This window comes from Chiloscyllium plagiosum, chromosome 32 (genome assembly GCF_004010195.1).
Source record: "Chiloscyllium plagiosum isolate BGI_BamShark_2017 chromosome 32, ASM401019v2, whole genome shotgun sequence".
Classification (NCBI taxonomy): Eukaryota; Metazoa; Chordata; class Chondrichthyes; order Orectolobiformes; family Hemiscylliidae; genus Chiloscyllium; species Chiloscyllium plagiosum.
In genome coordinates, this window is record NC_057741.1 from 4,470,533 (window position 1) to 4,491,141 (window position 20,609).

The following is a 20,609-nucleotide window of genomic DNA, read 5'->3' on the forward strand; positions in this document are numbered from 1 at the left end:
GTGAGAGAGTGTTTGTTTGTGTGTGTGTGCGCGCTTGTTAGAGTGTGTGCATGAGTTTGACAGTTATATGCCTGTGAGAGAGTGTGCATGTGAGTGTGTGGTTATATGCCTGTGAGAGAGTGTGCATGTGAGTGTGTGTCTGAGAGAGAGGGTGTGCATAGTGTGATCGTGTGTACGAGTGTCTGTGTGTAGTGTGGTGGAGTCACCTGTAGTGTGACATGAACCCAAGATCGCGGTTGAAGCCTTCTTCATGGGTACCGAATTTAGCTATCAGCCTCTGCTCAGCGACTCTGCGTTGTTGTGTATCCCGAATTCTGCCTTGGAGGAAGGTCACCAGAAGATCAGAGGCCAAATATCCTTGACTGCTGAACGTTCCCTGACTGGGAGGAACATCCCTGTCTGGCTCAGTGAAATTTAAATTCATTTAAAATATGGAACTAAATGGCAACCATGTAACAATTGTTAATTGTCATAAATACCCATCTGGTTTACCCGTCTGTTATGGAAGAAAATCCATCATGAGAGTCTAGACTTACAGCAATGTAGTTGACTCTTAACTACACTCTGCCTAACAAACCAGTTAGTTCAAGGGCAATTAGGGATGAACAATGCATGCTGGTCCAGCCAGCGCCATCCACATCCCATGAAGGAATAAATAAGAAGTAACATCAGTCATGAAACAACAGTGTAACATTAGTCAGCATGTAAAGCCTATTTGATATCGATTGGTGCAATTTTCACTTCAGCATTCCAGCCCACAAACATTCTTAACATCATACAGTTGAACATGAATTCAGAAAGTATGCTCATCTGCATTATTTTAAAGGGATCAGTGACCATGCTTAGGTTAGTTGCTGATAATCTGTAGCTGTCAGTTACTGAAGTAGTAGACGAGGTTTGGACTGCTATTTAAATTTGCTGAAAACGATAGGGACAGTTTGGCACCTAGTAAAGGTTCTCATTTCAAGACCTCTGTTAAGACTTAACTCCTGTAGACTCTTTCATTGGGCTGCATCTTACATATGATTGGCTAAATCTGAATTATTGAGAGTTTTGGAGCATTGTTGCCATGAGGCTTAGCAAGTTCTTCTGCTGTATCTTAGCAAATGTACCTCATTGATTACCTAGTATACCCATATAATGTGACTCATGTTCAATAACTGCATGCTAGTCCCAGAACAATTCACTACTCGGCAGATATCCAGAATTTACTGGGGAGGTCCATTGTGCACCCAGACAAGCAGCTAGTCTGGCACTGCCCTGCATGGTTGCTGATATTTGCCCTGGACATAGTAGACATGAGTAAATCGGCACGTCTGTTTGGGACAGAGTGCTGGAGGTTATGCTGGATGGCGTGTGCCGACACAGGATTTCTTCATCCCCTAGCACCAGCATCAGAAACCATGACAAGGTTGGCTACCTCACTTAAAGCACACTCGGTTGTCTGAGAATTGCTCAGCAATATAGAAAGAAGGTGAATGTGTTTCTCCACTCAGCCAGTCTAATTGCCACAATTGTTTTTCTAATACCTCACACTTATTCTTTCTCTGCTACTGTAACTTACCTGCCACCAAGGGTCATTCTCCTCTATTGCTCTCACTATTGCCTGCAACATTGCCTGAAACTACTAACCCTGTCAACCCTATGTGCTGTTTATTCACTCACTCGGCATACATCTGTGTACTGCCTAGTATGTTCCACTACGTGTAGATATGACCTTTAAGCTATCTGTTAAAATAAACTTAATTCTTGTATTCTGGTGACAGAGTGTTTCTTTGTGATCAATTTCCTTTTCTTTCTCAATTTCTTTTTTTTGCATCGCTGTCTGGCCAGATTGCAGTCCTTGTGAATCTGAAACAGATAGGCTTAAGGACAGATTTATGGGGCAGGGCCAACACTAGGTGCGTGCTTAGAATATGTGTAGCTTGTAAATCAGAGACATTTGCATAATGAAAAGGAAAGGCTAGTGAGAAGCAGGATTAATGCAAGTATACTATTATCGATGTAGGTTTGCTTGCTGAGCTGGAAGGTTCTGGTTCAGGCGTTCCATCACCATATTAGGTAACATCATCGGATGAAGCACTGGTGGTATGGCCCATTTTATATTTGTGTGTTTAGGTTTCCTTGGGTTGGTGATGTCATTTCCTGTTCTTTTGCTCAGGGGTTGGTAAATGGGATCCAAGTCAATGTGTTTGTTGATAGAGTTCCGGTTGGAATGCAATGCTTCTAGGAATTCTCATGCATGTCCTTCCCCATCTGTATGTAAATATACTAGGGAGAGTGTGCCATGTCCTTTGGTGGCTAGTTGATGTTCATGTATTCTGGTGGCTAGTTTTTTTGCCTGTTTGTCCAAAATGGTGTTTGTCACAGTCCTTGCACAGTATTTTGTAAATGACATTAGTTTTGCTCATTGTCTGTATAGCTGCTGCTTTTGTGTGTTGGTGGGTTTGTTGGCTACCATGATGCCAAGGGGTCTGAGTAGTCTGGCAGTCATTTCAGAGATGTCTTTGATGTAGGGGAAACTGGCTACGGTTTCTGGTTGTATTTTGTCTGCTTGTTTAGGTTTGTTGCTGAGAAATTGGCAGGAAGTGTTCGTTGGGTACCCATTCTTTTTGAATACGTTGTATAGATGGTTTTTCTCTTCTCTGCATAGTTTCTCTGTGCTGCAGTGTGTGGAGAAATAAATAAGACCGACTTCCAAAAAAATGAAATCAGTCAGATCCAACACACCACACTTCTACGGATTACCCAAAATTCACAAACCAGGAGCCCCCCTCAGCCTCATAGTCTCGCTACCTGGAACACCAACTTACAGACTGGCCAAGGTGCTACACCAAAGATTCAAACACTTAGTAGAAGGCTCACGCCACTCCATCCACTCCACCCAAGAATTCCTGAAGACCATCAAAGACACCAAGACAGAAGAGGATGAAATAATGGTCTCCTTTTACGTAACAGCCCTGTTCACATCCATCAACATCAACCTGGGCAAGAAAGCATTGACTACACTATTAAAGACCCAAAGACACACACACGAAACACCAACTTCATCAGCAAGGACAATATCGCCAAGCTAGTGGACCTATGCCTTACCACCCCCTTCATTGAAATAATGTTCTAATGCAGCTTCGTTTGTGAATGTTAGGGTGATTGCTTCTGTAGTTCAGTATTTGGTCCATATATATTGTTTTCCTGTAGACGTTGGATTGAATTTCCCCATTGACTGTTCGCTGTACCGTGACATCTAGGAATGGCAGTTTGTTGTTTTCCTCCTCTTTAGTGAATTTTATGCCAGTAAGGGTATTATTGATGGTCTTGAAGGTTTCTGCTAATTTGTTGCGTTTAGTGATGACAAAGGTATTATCCACGTAGCAGGCCCAAAGTTTGGGTTGCATGGTTGGTAGAGCTACTTGTTCAAGTCTCTGCATTACTGCCTCTGCTAAGAACTCTGATATCGGAGATCCCATGGGTGTTCCGTTGGTTTGTCTGTAGGTTTTGTTGTTGAAAGTGAAGGGGGTGGTAAGGCATAGGTCCACTAGCTTGGCGATATTGTCCTTGCTGATGAAGTTGGTGTTTCGTGTGTGTGTCTTTGGGTCTTTAATAGTGTAGTCAATGCTTTCTTGCCCAGGTTGATGTTGATGGATGTGAACAGGGCTGTTACGTAAAAGGAGACCATTATTTCATCCTCTTCTGTCTTGGTGTCTTTGATGGTCTTCAGGAATTCTTGGGTGGAGTGGATGGAGTGGCGTGAGCCTTCTACTAAGTGTTTGAGTCTTTGGTGTAGCACCTTGGCCAGTCTGTAAGTTGGTGTTCCAGGTAGCGAGACTATGAGTCTGAGGGGGGCTCCTGGTTTGTGAATTTTGGGTAATTCGTAGAAGTGTGGTGTGTTGGATCTGACTGATTTCATTTTTTTGGAAGTCGGTCTTATTTATTTCTCCAGATTTCTGAAGTTTTTTTGAGTAGGGATGTGATTCGGTTCTCTAGTTGTGGGGTCGGGTCTATCGCCACTTGTTGGTAAGTGTTGGCATCTGCAATCAGTGTGTTCGTTTTCTCAATGTAATCTCTTTGATTTAAAATGACTGTCAAGTGTCCTTTGTCTGTAGGTAGGGCTTTCCTTTCTTGTGTATTGTGTGTTTCCTTCCTTTTTCCTGCTTAATGTTGGTGCAACTATCTGTCTGATGGTTTGCTGGGTTTCTTCTGTGAGTTTGTTGTCTTTCAGTGCTGTTTCTAATGCTGCTAAGAAATCTTTCTTGTCTGCATTCTGGACATTGTAATTTAAATCATCTTACTAAGATGGCTTTTTCAGTGTCTGTTAAGGGTCAGTCAGATAAGTTTTTTTTAATCCATGCTTGTGTGTTGTCAGTGTTGTTATTTCGTGTAAGTTTCCCTAGTTTTTTCCACAGGTCTAGTTTTTTCATTTTCTGTGTTTGTTGCTGTCTAATGTCTATGGGAAAGTGAGGACTGTAGATGCTGGAGATCAGAGCTTAAAAATGTGTTGCTGGAAAAGCGGAGCAGGTCAGGCAGCACCAAAGGAGCAGAAGAATCGGCGTTTCGGGCGTAAGCCCTTCTTCAGGAAGATTCCTGAAGAAGGGCTTATGCCCGAAACGCCGATTCTCTTGCTCCTTTGATGCTGCCTGACCTGCTGCGCTTTTCCAGCAACACATTTTTAAGCAAGTGTCTAATGTCTATGGCTTGTTGTACTGTGTCTGTCCATTCATGGTCTGTTGCATTAGTGAGTAAAGATGTTTGGTGCAAAATTTCCTGGTTGTATTACGGTGTCTGTTGTGGGCATCATTAATTATTTCTCTAAGCATTCTGCAGCCGTTTTGCTCTGCTATCCTTTGGCTAGCAGGGTATTAAGGGGCGGTTTGTATTTAGGCATTTAGGTAGTATCTCTTTCCTTAGGCATTCGTGCAGGAAGTACAGCTGTTCACGGGTGGTGCTGTCGGATGGCATTGGTTTCCCATTTTTGGCCCAGTTTTAGCATATTGTGCCCATGGGTGTTAGCAAGTTTTGAGAAGATTTGTAGCTCGGGTTGAGGTTCTGGATGGAGGTTTGCTCACTGAGCTGGAAGGTTCATTTTCGGACATTTCATCACCATACTAGGTTACATCAGTGAGCCTCCAGATGAAGCACTGGTGGCATAGCCCGCTTTTTATTTGTGTGTTTACGTTTCCTTGGGTTGGTGATGTCATTTCCTGTGGTATACTATTTGGTTCTTTATTGGTCATTAACAGAAACGTAATAACCAGATAATCTATTTTTGTGGTAGTAGTTGATGAATAAATGTTAGTCAAATCACCGGAAAGAACTCCAGAGCTCCACTGTGCTGCAACATTATACGACATTCATACTATTTTAAGAACAGAATGTTTCCAATACAAGAAGGGAAAAAAGCATTGTGAGATATGGTTCAGGGAGATTAAGTATGGGCAAATACCTGATTTACAAGTAGCTAAACAATGATCACAAAATTATTGTTGAGTTCAGTGTGAGAAATGAGGAATCCAAAGTTGGGTACTATGGAAAAAAGTTCAACAATATAACAAGGGAAAAGAAGGTGAAACTCCTACCATGCTATTAACCCACTCCAGAGTCTAGAATCCCACTTGGCAGTCTGGCTAATTTGACAGATGGAAACATGTCAGCATCGATAGAAAATGGTTGATACTCAGAATCAAAACGTTATAATACATGGGCGATGCATGAACTGGAGAAAAATTGGAAGTTATGCACCAGCAGAGGTCAGTGTTGGATCCATTTTTGTTGTCTGTGTATTTAATAATTTACATTTGTTTATGGGGCACATGTTGGAAAGCAAAAGTAGAAAGCCATGGATAGTTTAGCAGAATGGGCATACAGCTAATAGTGCAGTTTAAAAAACATTAGAAGTTTTCAAGATGCTAAGAGAACTGAGAGTGTGGGAACAATTGCACTGACCAGGATTCTTTTCTTGGAAATAGAGACCAGTGATCTGAGAAAGATCACTCAAAATATAGAGTTTTGATAGATTTTATGGGTAGAAGGTGAGTTTACTTATTGGAAAATCCAAAGCCATAAGCTGTAAATACAAGATGGAGTTGAGATCATCCTGATACATAGTTACACTACATTATAAGTGCAATTTCAAATTGTGGAGAAATATCTTACTCAGTGTGTATTGCAAATATGAAATCCACATGAAGTGTTTGCAACCAGTAGCATAGATGCTTTAAAGAGAATGTTCAAATAGAATAAAACAATAATGGAAGGAGGCTTCTGTGGAGTATAATCACCTGCCTGAAACTGACCTGTTTCTCTACTGTATGTTTTATGTAATTCTGTGATTTAGCATCTGTTTTTGCTGGGTATCTGAAGCACTTAAGGCATTTCTGTATTGCATTTCTATTAAAAACAGAGTGTTAACCCACCATGCGTGTTTACAATCAAATACAGTCTGTTCTGCTATAACATGGTAGTTGTGTTCTTGTGTGACCTCGTTATAGAAAATCACGCAATAGAAATAATGGGGCCTATGGGAAAAACAGGGTTAAGGGCGAACCACCAAAAATACAGTAAAGCGCGTAACAAAAGTAGTAGTTAACCTAACACAAACAATAGCTCAGTCTAAGTAAATGTTAATATCATGTATTTTATTGAAATAATACAATAAATATAACACTTTAAGGGTTTTCTGAGTTTGCTGAGTTACAGTACTGTTTTGAAGACAGCTGAGGGTCATCATCAGCATCATCATTACTTTCAGATGCAGTTCTGGGTGTAGGGTTGCGACAAAAGAAAATATTTAGTCCAGAAGTAGATGGCCGTGGTTTATTGTCCTCAGACTGTTTCTTGGGGCTTAGCTTATAAAAGGCATCTAATTTTTGCTGCTTCTCCTGCAATAATTTCTAAAAACATTCTCGAAAACATCAACAATAATGTCAGAAAAATTTGCCCTGTCATCCAACCTCTTTTGCTTGACCTGAAGTAAACACCTAGGGTGCACAGAAGGTAACCGTGGATGGAATTGTGTAATAGCCAACGGGAGTTCGCATTTTTAAAAAAAATCATTCCCCAATTCCCCAATTCATCAATCATGTATTAGCCAAATCGCGCTGATGAAGTGCGCATTATAGGTGAACAACCTATACTTCAAATGTCCGTTGTGGCTCTGATCAGGAGTGAAGTAGTTTTCTTAAACCAAGTTTTCTTTCCTTTTAGTTATAGATCACTCTAAACAGCAATCCAATTGACTTGGAGAATGTTATTCAATCACGTTAGGGCAATTGCTATAATGATTAAATTGATTTTGATATTTCCGCATGTTCTCACAGGTGTTGTACCAGATGGAACGTATGAAGTATGTTCACGGACTACTGGGCAGGCTGCAGCAGGTAATTTATTTTCTCACTGGATTATCTTCACATCAGCATCTGTTGCACTTTCCCTTTTTTCTAATCCTTAACTTGCACAACTAACAAGATATGGGCAGTTGATGAAGGATTAAATAAATTAAATGTAGTTTATGGTAAGATTAATCAGTAAATAACAAAATACAAGTACTTTTAACTTGTACAGAATATGACCCTTTTAAACACAAGGTGATCTTTGTTCCGTCGCTGGGACCCTGACTCTGGACTCCTTATGTGAGTGTAAGTCCCACATTTTTACTATCACTTGTCTTTGTTTCAGGGTTTGTAACTTCATGTTGGTCTCTGCCTTCATTATTTAACCATTAAAGCTGAGCCAATCAGTAATTCGCAACCTTACATCTGTTGGGTTCTACTCCACTCAGCTAACTCCACATTCCACTGAGATCATTCTGATGTGTATTTTGATACATGACAGGGTAATCTTTTCTGATGACTGATGTGTTCTTTTCCCAGTCAGTTCATAGCCGTACCTTAATTCTCAACATTGGATACCAATAACCTTATTGTACTTGTTAATTTCAGATTGTCCTGTAGCGTTTTGATTTTTCAGCTGCCTGTTGAAATCTTTATCTATTGGTTCAATCCATCTATGAATTTACTGCTCCAGTTCCTTTGTAATATCCTATTGTCATATCATTCACTAAACTCCTCTTTCTTCTTCAAATTAATCTTTTCTCTTTTCCCATCTTCTTTTACTATGTTGGGGCCTTATCTTGCAAAGGTTATGGCTGTGCCCCTTGTTCAAATACCTGTTTAATCTTGATAGAAATTTACAAAATTGAGAGGCATGAATAGTCTGAGTCATTTTCCCAGGATAGAAATGTCAATAACTAGGAGTCATAGGCTTAAGGTAAAAGGGGGAAAGTTTATAGAATTTCATTTTAATAGAATCCCCATAGCATTGAAACCAGCCAATCAGACTGGCAAGTTCACTCTAACTCTCTGAAGAGCATCCCACCCAGAACCCGCCCCCCCCGCCCATCTTATCCCTATAAACCTGCATTTCCCTTGGCTAATGCACCTAATTTACACATCCCTGAACACTGGGTAATTTAGTATGGCCAATCCATCTAACTTGCACATTCTTGGGCTGTGGGATGAAACCAGAGCACCCAGCAGATGTCCATGCAGGCATGGGGAGAACGTGCATACTCCACTCAGACAGTCTGAGGCTCAAATTGAACTTGGGTTCCTGACGCTGTGAGTTAACCAGTGAGCCACCATGCCAAAAGAGATGAGTGGCTCAGTGGATAGCACTGCTACCTTACAGTACTAAGGACCCAAGTTCAATGCCACCCTTGGTAACTGTGTAGTTTTCATCTTTCCCCATGTCTGCATGGGTTTCCTCCAGGGTTCCAGTTTCCTCCCACAGATCAAAGATGTGCAGGTTAGGTAGATTAGCCATGCCAAATTGCCCAGAGTGTCCAGGGATGGAGAGGCAAGGTGGATTGGTATGGGGAAGGTCTGGGTGGGATGCTCCTCAAAGAGTCATTGTGTACTCGATGGGCCGAATGACCTGTTTTAACGCTATAGGGATTCTGTGCGATGCTAGCTTTTTACACAAAGGATGGCAGGTGCATTTTACAGAAGTAATAGAATCTGATGCAATTGCAATACTTAAGAGGCATTTTGACACATACATGAATAGGCAGAGAATAGAGGTAGACGGATTTGGCACAGGTTTGATGGGTCGAAGGGCCTGTTTCTGAACTGTACTGTTCTTTGTTCTTTTGTTATTTGTTTGTAATTCCCTGGACAGTTGTTAGGTTACACCAGAACACTGTGCAGATGACCTGATTCCTATTAAGTTTAACGTAACTAGAACCACTTCAATGTGTACATTATTATACAAAATCCCATTGCCCTCAAGCAATACCAGGCAAAAGTGAGGACTGCAGATGCTGGAAACCAGAGTTTAAATTAGAATAGTGCTGGAAAAGCATAGCAGGTCAGGCAACATCCGTTGAGCAGGAAAATCGACGTTTCGTGCAAAGCCCTTCATCAGAGGAGTTCCTGCTCCTCTGATGCTGCCTGACCTGCTGTGCTTTTCCAACACCACTCTAGTCTAAACTCAAGCAATACCAATCCATTTTCTGAACCGGGTCGATTTCTGGGCATGGTGTTTCAGTTGTTGTGGTAGTGACTGTAGTTGCAGCAGTCAATGGAAGTATCTTTCTTCTTATAGTCATAATTCTCATAACTTTACCAGAAAATATGCTGTCTTTCATTTCTCTCCTGTATTTGACAATAATCTTTTCCATATAACAGCAATATACACCCTCACCACCATGTTGTCTATTTATGTCCCCAGCATATTCAGGATTGTGCCATTTTGAAAAAGAGTATGTTTCCACTGGTTGAGCTCCTAATTTGCATTTTAAAACATCTCCATGCTTTCCTTATCCATGTACATGTTCTGATTTATTTGCCCAATTACAGTAATATTATTAACAACATTACTAAAAGTTTGCAAATCGAAACCTTTAAGTTCAGGGGCAGTCTTAATTCTCCATTCTCTTGTTTCCCATCAAGTGGTTTTCACCTTCCCTGCTGCAAATAGGTTGAAGCTTGTCAGGATTGTAAACCATTACAAAACTTGTCATATTATGCTTATTTATCTGAAAATGTCAAGATAACAACTGTTCTTATTTACAGTTCGTTACTTAATCTGATCCTTGATTCAACTTAAAAGTCCCTTCATATTCCCTGATTTAGATCTTTATGAATTCAAGTTCTCTTTTTGGGTCTAGCCCACAATTCTTCAAATCTGAGGGTACCTCTTCATCAAAGTTATTTAGTACTTAATCTTCCAGGTTCATTTCCTTGATCTCCTGTTTTCGTCCTGCTGGAATTTTGCTAAAATTTATAATATGCTGTGTTGCTGCCCATTATTTTGTTTTGCTGGTCCAGAACAGGTATTCAGATTTCCAGGTTGATTCTGTGACAACTGTCTCCTCTGTATGATATTGCTAATGTTTAATGATGCTGTATTTTGGTGTGTTCACCTGTGTTTCATGTCATTATTCTACCAGAAACTAAGTAAGCAGCAAAAAAGGAAATTATTGTCTTGAATCAATAAAAAATATTGTTTCATCTTATTGTTGTATCAGCAAATGCACAAATAATTTGCAGTACACATACATGCTGTGTGACTATTTGTATTGATACAGCATGCCCAAGAACAGTACCCGTTACTCATTTTGAATAATATCAGAAATGTCACAATTAGCAGTCTGATGATTGCTCAATGTACTGAGCAACAATGAATCATGGTAAGAATGAGAAATACAAAGTAAAACTTTATTAAGATCGTTAGCAATCGACGCACTGAATACGTTTTCAAGCTCTGGAGCAGTGGCCTTCAGTATTTTAAAGAATTAATATCTGTTAACAAATGCTAACCTGAATCTGGAAAAATAGTACCAAAGGATAATGGATGCGTATATATCTGAACTAATTATGACTTTGCCAGTGTAATTACAGAGCATTACAAGCTTGTAGTGTTAAAAGTAGAAATCTGTTTGAAAAAAATCCACTTCAGAAAATATTTCATGGATGTTCAGTTAAGACTTTACCATTTTCTTTTCTAGACAGCAGTAGTGCGGGAACCTGGACACTGAATATCTTATGGAAAATGTGCGGTATTGATGTGCACATGGATCCCAATATAGGAAAAAGACTCAATGCCTTGGGTAACACAATGACGACTCTGACAGGTGAGGAAGAAATTGATGACATCGCTGACCTGAACTCGATCAACGCAGTTGACTTAACAGATGAGGATGAAACTGACAGTATGTCTCCTACTGTAATGGCTGTAAGTAAAGCAATAAGACTGTAAACCACTTTATAATTAAAATTATGTAAATATTCAATTCAGCAACAGTTTTATTGGTACGCAAGCTTATGTTAAGCATATCTCCGTTTCATACAAAGTTTTAGTTGTAGTTGTGTGATGTTGACAATGTTGACTCTATCTAGTCCTGAGACTTGCAACCCAGCAAAATCTAACTGCATCAAAACTCAAAACCATCCCATTCTCACTCTTGGCATAACTTACTTGGGACTGCAGGGGTGAGTGGCCAAAGAAACTTTACTCCTTTTTAGTATAGTTATGTTTTTAACAAATTACCAAAGAGCATCACATCCCACTTTGCCATCACTTAAGAATTTTCTGTTGCAAATCTTGACTCCCTTGGCATTGACCAAAACCAAAGAAAGAAAAAAATCTTCTTTATTGGCCCCATTTCATCTCCAGGTTATGCATCCTATTTTTCTGCACTGGTACATTTGAAATACTAAACCTCAAAGGTCACTTGCTGAATAAAACATTTATCTTTTTGTTTGGGCCCTGGCCTGTGTTTGTGGCCTGTTATGACCCCCTTGGAGATCCTTTGGAAACACAAAGTTCTTACCATGAAACACTTGAACAAAAAACATGACATACAGCACTTTGGATGCCCCTTCTGCACAGGGACTGAAACACTTCAAGAATGCATCTCAGCACTCCCTTCTCTGGGCATTTAGAATGGGCAATAAATGCTGTCCAAGCCAGTAATGCCCATGTTCTATGAATAAAATTATACATATTACACAGAAATAATGACAGTTTGTATTTTAAAATAAGCTTCATTACAAACATACCATTTCATTTTACAATCTTATATAAAAAAAAAAGTACATTCACCTGTCTTTAAGGCATTGTTATTATTCCCTGTACTTTTAATCCTCCAGGGCATCTGAAATCCCATTGCTTCAGGCAGCAGCATAGACAATTTTTTGGTGTAAAAGGTTGTAATGTTGGTTCCATCAAAAAAGTCTTTGGCTCCAGGTTTTGCACTTTGAGGATCACTGCCAGTTGTGGTTTGTGTAATACCTCTCCCCACTATTTATCACATTTCATTATGAAACATTCTATTTTGGAAACACTATAAGCTTAACCTGTAGCAATTCAGATTTAAAGTCCAACTGCATGAGTAGCTCAAGTCGCAACACTCTTGTAAACAAGTGTTTCCTTCACTATAAGTCAAATCACTTTGTTTCAATTGCCATAGCAAAACTACTTCTCTTCCTCCTTTTCAGCAATGACTTCAGACCTCAAAGATATTCATTCATTTCAATTTCTTGGTAAAATAAAGCAACTGCTGGAAAGTTGCAGTGAACTTATTTCAATCTGACTCAGTTTTTACCTTTTGTAGTTTGATTTCTGACAATTTATATATATCTGTAACATATGTTAATGATTTAGATGAGGGAATTAAATGTAATATCTCTAAATTTGCAGATGACAAAGCTCAGTGGGAGGGTAAACTGTGAGAAGGGTGCAAAGACATTTCAATGTAAGAAGAGCAAGCTGAGTGAGTGGGCAAATGCATAGCAGATGTAGCACATTGTGGATAGATTTGAGGTTATCTACTTTGGTAGCAAAAATAGGAAGGCAGAATATTATCTGAACAATGTATTGAGAAAAGAGGAGGTGCAATGTGACCTGAGCGCCTGTCACTAAAAGTAACCATGCAGGTGCAGCAGGTGGTAAAAAAGGTATGTTGACCTCCATAAAGCGAGTATTGGTGTACAGGAGCAGGGATGTCTTGCTGCAGTTGTACAGAGCTTTGCATAACTTTTGAATAGTGAGCAAAAACAGATGGGATCGTTCACCGTATATTTCTTACATGTTAATCTCACCTGAAAACTGTAGCAACTGGTAAATTAAAATCTATTCATCTAACTAAAATTTAGAAATTGCTAACTCAAACTACCCTCACTTATTATTCAGAATACAGGTGGAAGCGCAATAAAACGCAACTCTATGAAACTTTCTTTTGGGCAACGACTTGTAAACCAGTTCCTTGGTCTGGGTACTATGCACCAGGAATACTGTTTTACAGCAGAAACTCTGTCTAGTCCTGAGAGTCGCAACCAAGCAAAATCTAACTGTTTACATTCAAAAGCATCCCGTTCTCACTCTTGGCATAGTGTATGTAACATGTCTCTCTCTCTCCAAGTTTTAAAAAAATCAACTAAACTATGATTTATGCTTTAGGTCAGTTGCACGCCACTAATTTATACTTAAAACCATTCAATTAAACTCTTCATTTCTTTATCTTTTTGCATGCTTTATCTTTTGTGGTGAAATTGTAAATCACTTGGGGGTCAACCAAATTATGAAATTTTTTGACATTTTTTAACCTTTGTTTGACTTGTTGAAATGCATAACTCAAGTGTTTTCTATACAGGAAAATACTGACTATCGGAGACAGGGTTCGATTGGAAACCAGGCTGCAGATTCAAGAGGAAGAAAGTTTATAAAACGTTTAGTGGACATCAGGGAATTGAATGAACAAGCCAAAGTCATCGATGACCTAAAGTATGTTTCTCTCTGAACCAATCTACTGTCAATAAAGTTCTCAAATCCATGTTAACAAAGGACCTTCGCTCCGCAAACTCATCAATAGGATTTGTACAATCAAGCTACTGATTCCCAGCAATAGGACAAATTGTTTTCTGCAATTCAGTCATTTACCACTTTTCCCTCCAATTCATTTCTAAAATCCAAAAACATTTCAACAAAATAATTCATTAAATGTTATCCACTGAATTAACACCTTGATAGTAGTTTTTAATTCAAGTCTTAGACTTGACATTTTTCATGCACAGCTTCACTGTTAGTTAGAACCATAGAAATGGTACAGCGCAGAAGGGGGCTATTTGGCCCATCTTGTCCATGCTGACCCAAAGACACCCAGATACTCTTTCTAACCCCATCTCCCTGCACTTGACCCACAACCCTGCAATTTACAGCACTTAAGTTGCAGATCCAGGTACTTTTTGAAAGAGTTTAGGTTCTCTACCTGCACCACCAACTCAAGCAATAAACTCCAGACACACACCATCCTCTTTGTAAAAAAAAAAAATTGTCCTTCACATCCCCTCCAATCCTTCTGCTATTTATCTTGAATCTGTTTTCCTTGATTTTTGAACTCTCTGCCAAGGGAAGCAGGTTTCTCCTAATTAAAATGTACCTACCCCTCAAAATTTTGTATGCCTGTCCTGTCACTGCTCAGCCTTCGAGGAAAGCAACCCCAACCCCCTCCACTCTCTCCTCATAGCTGCAATTCCCCAACTCCGGCAACATTGTAGTATATCTCCAGAGCAATATTTCTTTCCAAGAATGTGGTGACAATAACTACACACAAAACTCCAGTTATGACCTCACCATTGTCTTACACGGTTTCATCATTACATCCTTAACTTTTTATTCTGTCTCTCTGTCAGTGAAGGAAAGCATTTCAAATGCTTTCTTTACAACCTTATCTACCTATACTGCTATCTATAGGGACCTGTGCACTTGCATGCCAAGATTGCTCACTTCAGCTACTCCTCTCAGTCCATTCCCATTTATTGTCTATTTCCATTTACTGTTTCATCTCCCTAAATACATTACCTCACACTTATCAAAGTTGAATTCTACCTGCCATTTCCCTGCCCACTCCTCCAACCTGTCTACAGTATTTTGAAGCTTACATTTATCCTCTGTGGAGCCAATTCTTGTCATCTGCACATTTCCGAATTGTGTCACTGACGTTCAAATCCAAATCATTAATGTACAAAACATACAGCAAAGGTCCCAAAACTGATCCCTGCAGAACATCCCTTGAAAGAGCTTTCTATTCGCAAGGGAAGCCATTGACCGTTGCCTTTTGTTTCCTGTTACTAAGCCAACTTCAGATCCAGTTTGACACATTACCCTCACTAAAATCCAAATAGACATGATCCACTGTACGATCCTCATCAATCATCCTTATCGGTTTCCAAAGAATTCAATCAAATTTGTAAGACATGACCTCTTAACAAAGCTATGCTGACTATCCCTTGTCTAGTCCATGTGATTCTAGGTGATGGTTAATCCAATCTTTTTGCAAGGTTTGTAGCTCAGGTTGAGGTTTAGGGTGTAGGTTTGCTCGCTGAGCTGTAGGTTTGATATCCAGACGTTTCATTACCTGGCTAGGTAACATCATCAGTGGCAACCTCCAAGTGAAGCGAAGCTGATGTCTCCTGCTTTCTATTTATATCTTTCTCCTGGATGGGGTTCCTGGAGTTTGTGGTGATGTCATTTCCTGTTCGTTTTCTGAGGGGTTGATAGATGGTATCTAGATCTATGTGTTTGTTTATGGCGTTGTGGTTGGAGTGCCAGGCCTCTAGGAATTCTCTGGCATGTCTTTGCTTAGCCCTGTCCTAGGATAGATGTGTCGTCCCAGTGTTTTTTTCATCCGTGTGTAGGGCTATGAGGGAGAGAGGATCGTGTCTAATCGTGGCTAGCTTGTGTTCGTGTATCCTGGTGGCTAACTTCCTTCCTGTTTGTCCTACTTATTGTTTGTGGCAGTCCTGACCCAGTACAACCCATGGACAAAACCACCGTCATCTACAAAATTCCATCCAAGGACTGCCACAAACACTACGTCGGACAAACAGGAAGAAATTTAGCCACCATAAGACACGACCCTCTCTCCCTCGTAGCCCTATACACGGATGAAAAAAAACACCATTTCGACTGGGACGACACATCTATCCTGGGACAGGACTAAGCAAAGACATGCCAGAGAATTCCTAGAGGCCTGGCACTCCAACCACAACGCCATAAACAAACACATAGATCTAGATACCATCTATCAACCCCTCAGAAAACGAACAGGAAATGACATCACCACAAACCCCAGGAACCCCATCCAGGAGAAAGATATAAATAGAAAGCAGGAGACAACAGCTTCGCTTCACTTGGAGGTCGCCACTGATGATGTTACCGAGCCAAGTAATGAAACGTCTGGATATCAAACCTACAGTTCAGCTAGCAAACCTACACCCTTTAATCCGATCTCTCAGGATTAATTCTAACAATTTGTCTACCACTGATGTAAGACCAACTGGCCTATAATTATTTGGCATTTCCTTTACACTCTTTTTAAATAACAGAACCACATTTGTTCTCTCGCACCTCACCTGTGAAGGTTGGAAATAATCCTCAGAGCATCTTCTATTTCCATCCTGATCACCTCCAACATCCTAGGGAATAATCTATCTAGCCCTAGTGAGCTATCCACTTTCAAGGATTCTAATTCCTCTAACATTGCCTCTTTCGTTATGATTATTTTTTCCTATATTTCACACTGTTCCTCTTGGATTACTGTATCCACATTATGCCCTTCCTTTGTGAATACAGAGATGAAAAGTTCATTTAAAATTCTTCCCATAATTTCTGCACCTTCACATAAGTTTCCTTCTTCATCTTTGATATGTCTCACTTTTTCCTTAACTATTCTTTTGCTCTTGATTTGCTGGTAAAACATCTTTGGGTTTTCCTTTATCTGGCTTGCTAATATTTTTTTCATGCCTTCTCTTTGATTTCCTTATTTCTTTTTTTAACTTGATCCCTGTACTTTCTGTACTTGTCTTGGCTATCTATAGTGTTGAGGTTTATATGGATTTCCGCAAGATATTTGACAAGGTCCCACATGGGAAACTGATACAGAATGTAAAACCTCAAGGGATCCACGTTAACTTGACAAGTTGGAACTGAACTTTTTGGAGTGATAGGAGACAGAGGGTGGTGGTAGAAGGCATTTTGTGTGATTTGGAGTCCTGTGCGTAGTGGCACGTCACAGGGGTCACTGCTGGGTCCTTTCATGTTTCTGAAATTCATAAACGATGTGGATGAGAGTGTGGAGATGAGTAAGTTTGCGAATGACACAAAGATTGGCCGAGTGGTTGACAGTGAGGAGCAAGGCATTCAGCTACAGGAGGATATAAATGGATGAACAGGTGTAGGCAGCTGAATGGCAGATGTAATTTAATCCAGATAATTGTGAGTGTTGCACTTTGGAAGAAAGAACAAAAGAAGGAAATAATCAATGGCAGGAAATTAGGAAGCTCAGGGGAACAGAGTGATCTTGGGGTACTTGTTCACAGACTGCAGAAGGTTAATAGAGTAGTTCAGACAAGTTCAGATGCTTGCCTTTCTCAGCTGTTGTATAGATTATAAAAAACGGGAGCTATGTTGGAGCTGTACAGAACTTTAGTTAGTTCAGTTTTGGACACCACACTATAGGAAGGATGCGATTGTACTGGACGGATGCAGAGGAGATTCACCAGGATGTTGACGAGGATGAACCGTTTCAGCTATGAAGAGAGGCTGGATAAGCTTGAGTGTTTCCATTGGAGCAGAGATGATTGAGGGAAGACCTGATCGAAGTATATAAGATTATCAGGGGTGTGAGCAGGGTGAATAGAAAACAACTTTCCCCTTAGTCGAAGATTCAATAACAAGGGGACATAATTTTAAAGTGAAAGACAATAAGTTTGGACAGAATTTGAGGAAAATATTTTTCACCCAGAGGTGGTGTAGGTCTGAAATGATAGTTGAGGTGGGAAATCACAAAATCTTTAGAGAATACTTAGATGAGAACTTGAAATTTTATAACATTCATGACTATGGGCGTAATGTGGGAAGGTGGGATTTGTGTATAGACTGAATGGGCTGACAGGCCTTTAATTTATTGTAAGATCAGAGAAAATTACAGCACAGGAACAGGCCCGTTGGCCCTCCAAACCTGCACCAATTGGATCCTCTAAACCTGTCACCTGTTTTCTAAAGATCTGTATCCCTCTGCTCCCTGCCCATTCATGTATCTGTCTAGATACATCTTAAATGATACTATCGTGCCAGCCTCTACCACCTCTGCTGGCAATGCGTTCTAGGCACCCACCACCGTCTGAGTGAATAACTTTCCACGCGTATCTCTCTTAAACCTTTCCCTCTCACTTTGAACTTGTGACCCTGGTAATTGAGTCCCCCACTCTTGGGGGGGGAAAAAGCTTCTTGCTATCCATCCGGTCTATACCTCTCCTGATTTTGGAGACCTCAATCAGGTCCCCCCTCAACCTCTGTCTTTCTAATGAAAATAATCCCAATCTACTCAACCCCTCCTCATTGCTAACACCCTCCATACCATGAAACATCCTATTGAACCTCCTTTGCACCCCCTCCAAAGCATCCACTTCCTTTTGGTAATGTGGCAACCAGAACTGTACACATTATTCCAAAATGTGGCCGAACCAAAGTCTGATACAACTGTGATATGATGCCAACTCTTGTACTCCATACCCTATCTGATGGAGGAAAGCAAGTCATGTGCCTTCTTGACCACTTTGTTGACCTGCGATGCCACCTTCAGGGAACAATGGACCTGAACATCCAGATCTCTCTGTATATTAGTTTTCCACAGGACATTTCAATTTACAGTTCGCTCTTGAATTGGATCTTCCAAAATGCATCACCTCGCATTTGCCTGGATTGAACTCCATCTGCCATTTCTCGCCCAACTTTCCAATCTATCTATATTCTACTGTATTGCCTGACAGTCCACTTCACGATCTGCTACTCCACCAATCTTCGTGTCATCTGCAAGCTTGCTAAACAGATCACCAATACCTTCTTCCAGATCATTTATGTATATCATAAACAACAGTCGTACCAGCACGAATCCCTGTGGAAGGCCACTGGTCAACATTTCCTCATTTTGAGAAACTCCCAGTCATACTCTGTCTCCTGTTGCCCAGCCAGTTCTTTATTCATCTAGCTAGTATACACTGGACCCCATGCAATTTCACTTTCTCCATCAGAGCTTAAAAATGTGTTGCTGGAAAAGCACAGCAGGTCAGGCAGCATCAATTGAACAGGAGAATTGACGTTTGAGACATATAAGCCCTTCTTCAGCAGGTCAAGAAGGCGGTGCGGAGTCTGAGGGTTGGGACTGAGAAAAGTTGGGGGGAGGGGAAATGATAAAGCTGGAGAAATCTGCATTCATCCCTTGCGGTTGGATGGTTCCTAGGCAGAAGATGAGGCGCTCTTCCTCCAGGCGTCTTCTGCCTAGGAACCCTGCTGCGCTTCCAGCAGCACATTTTTAAGCTCTGATCTCCAGCATCTGCAGTCCTCACTTTCTCCCACTTTCTCCATCAGCCTACCATGGGGAACCTTATCAAACACCTTACTGAAGTCCATGTATATGACATCTGCAGTCCTTCCCTCATCAATCAACTTTGTCACTTGCTCAAAGAATTCTATTAAATTGGGAAGACATGACCTACCCTGCACAAAACCATGCTGCCTATCACTGATAAGTCCATTTTCTTTCACATGGGAATAGATCCTATCCCTCAGTGTCTTTTCCAGCTGTTTCCCTACCACTGACGTCAGGCTCACCGGTCTATAATTACCTGGATTATCCCTGCTACCCTCCTTCAAGAAGGGGACAACAAGAGCAATTCTCCAGTCCTCTGGGACCTCACCCATGTTCAAGGATACTGCATAGATATCTATTAAGGCCCCAGCTATTTCCTCTCTCACTTCCCTCACTTCCCTGGGATAGATTCCATCCAGAGCTGGGGACTTGTCCATCTTAATGCCTTTTAGAATACCCAATGCTTCCTCCCTCCTTATGCTGACTTGCCGAGTAATCAAATATCTATCCCTAACCACAACATCCGTCATGTTCCTCTCCTGGTGAATACCGATGCAAAGTACTCATGAAGAATCTCACCCATTTTCTCGCTGACTCCATACAAAAAAATCTGGGAGAAGGAACAGAAGACAAACTGGCAGAACAAAGAAGAGAGACACAAAATGGGGAAGAGGGTGAAAGAGAAATATGCCATGAAAGAATAGGGTGGACAGGGAGAAACACTAACTGGGGGAGAATCTGTAGTGAGGTAAGGCTTATGTTGACTTGTTATATAAAGTTATTGTCTCGTCTATTTTATTATGAGGGTCAGACTGCTATGATGCTTCATTTTGTGGACTGAGCATCACAACCCTGAAACTCGGCTTTAGGAATGTGAATAGGGGATGGAATTAGTCATTCCTTTGTTTTATTTACTTGTATTACTTGCAGAACATTTTGGGCAAGTGTGAGGTGATCATGCAAGTTGTTAATGTGGTTGTATTTCATTCCAAACAGATATGTTTATTTAAAGAAAAGTTCATCACATCACCAAATTTAGAATTGACCTCCTAAGTTATGAAGATTGTTGAGTATCTAAATCTAATTTCAAAAATAAATGTACCATAGCACCTTTATCTTAATGACAACACATCAATAGAGTGTTGGAAGAAACTCTCAATTATCCGATGGCAGTTTTATTATC

The 20,609-nt window shown here is 40.4% G+C and overlaps 1 protein-coding gene across 11 annotated transcripts in view; it reads left to right on the forward strand.

Moving 5' to 3' along the window:
- Window positions 1-20,609, forward strand: part of kiaa1109 (KIAA1109 ortholog) — a 420,067-nt gene that overhangs the window by 318,325 nt on the left and 81,133 nt on the right. For 8 of the 11 annotated variants that reach the window (XM_043674034.1, XM_043674040.1, XM_043674039.1 and 5 more), the window contains 4 exons: window positions 7,314-7,373; window positions 11,003-11,229; window positions 13,189-13,389; window positions 13,649-13,779. In XM_043674034.1, the coding sequence (XP_043529969.1) occupies window positions 7,314-7,373; window positions 11,003-11,229; window positions 13,189-13,389; window positions 13,649-13,779 (619 nt within the window). The remainder of the gene's footprint in view (window positions 1-7,313; window positions 7,374-11,002; window positions 11,230-13,188; window positions 13,390-13,648; window positions 13,780-20,609) is intronic. The other 3 variants (XM_043674042.1, XM_043674043.1, XM_043674044.1) reach the window with 1 other exon arrangement.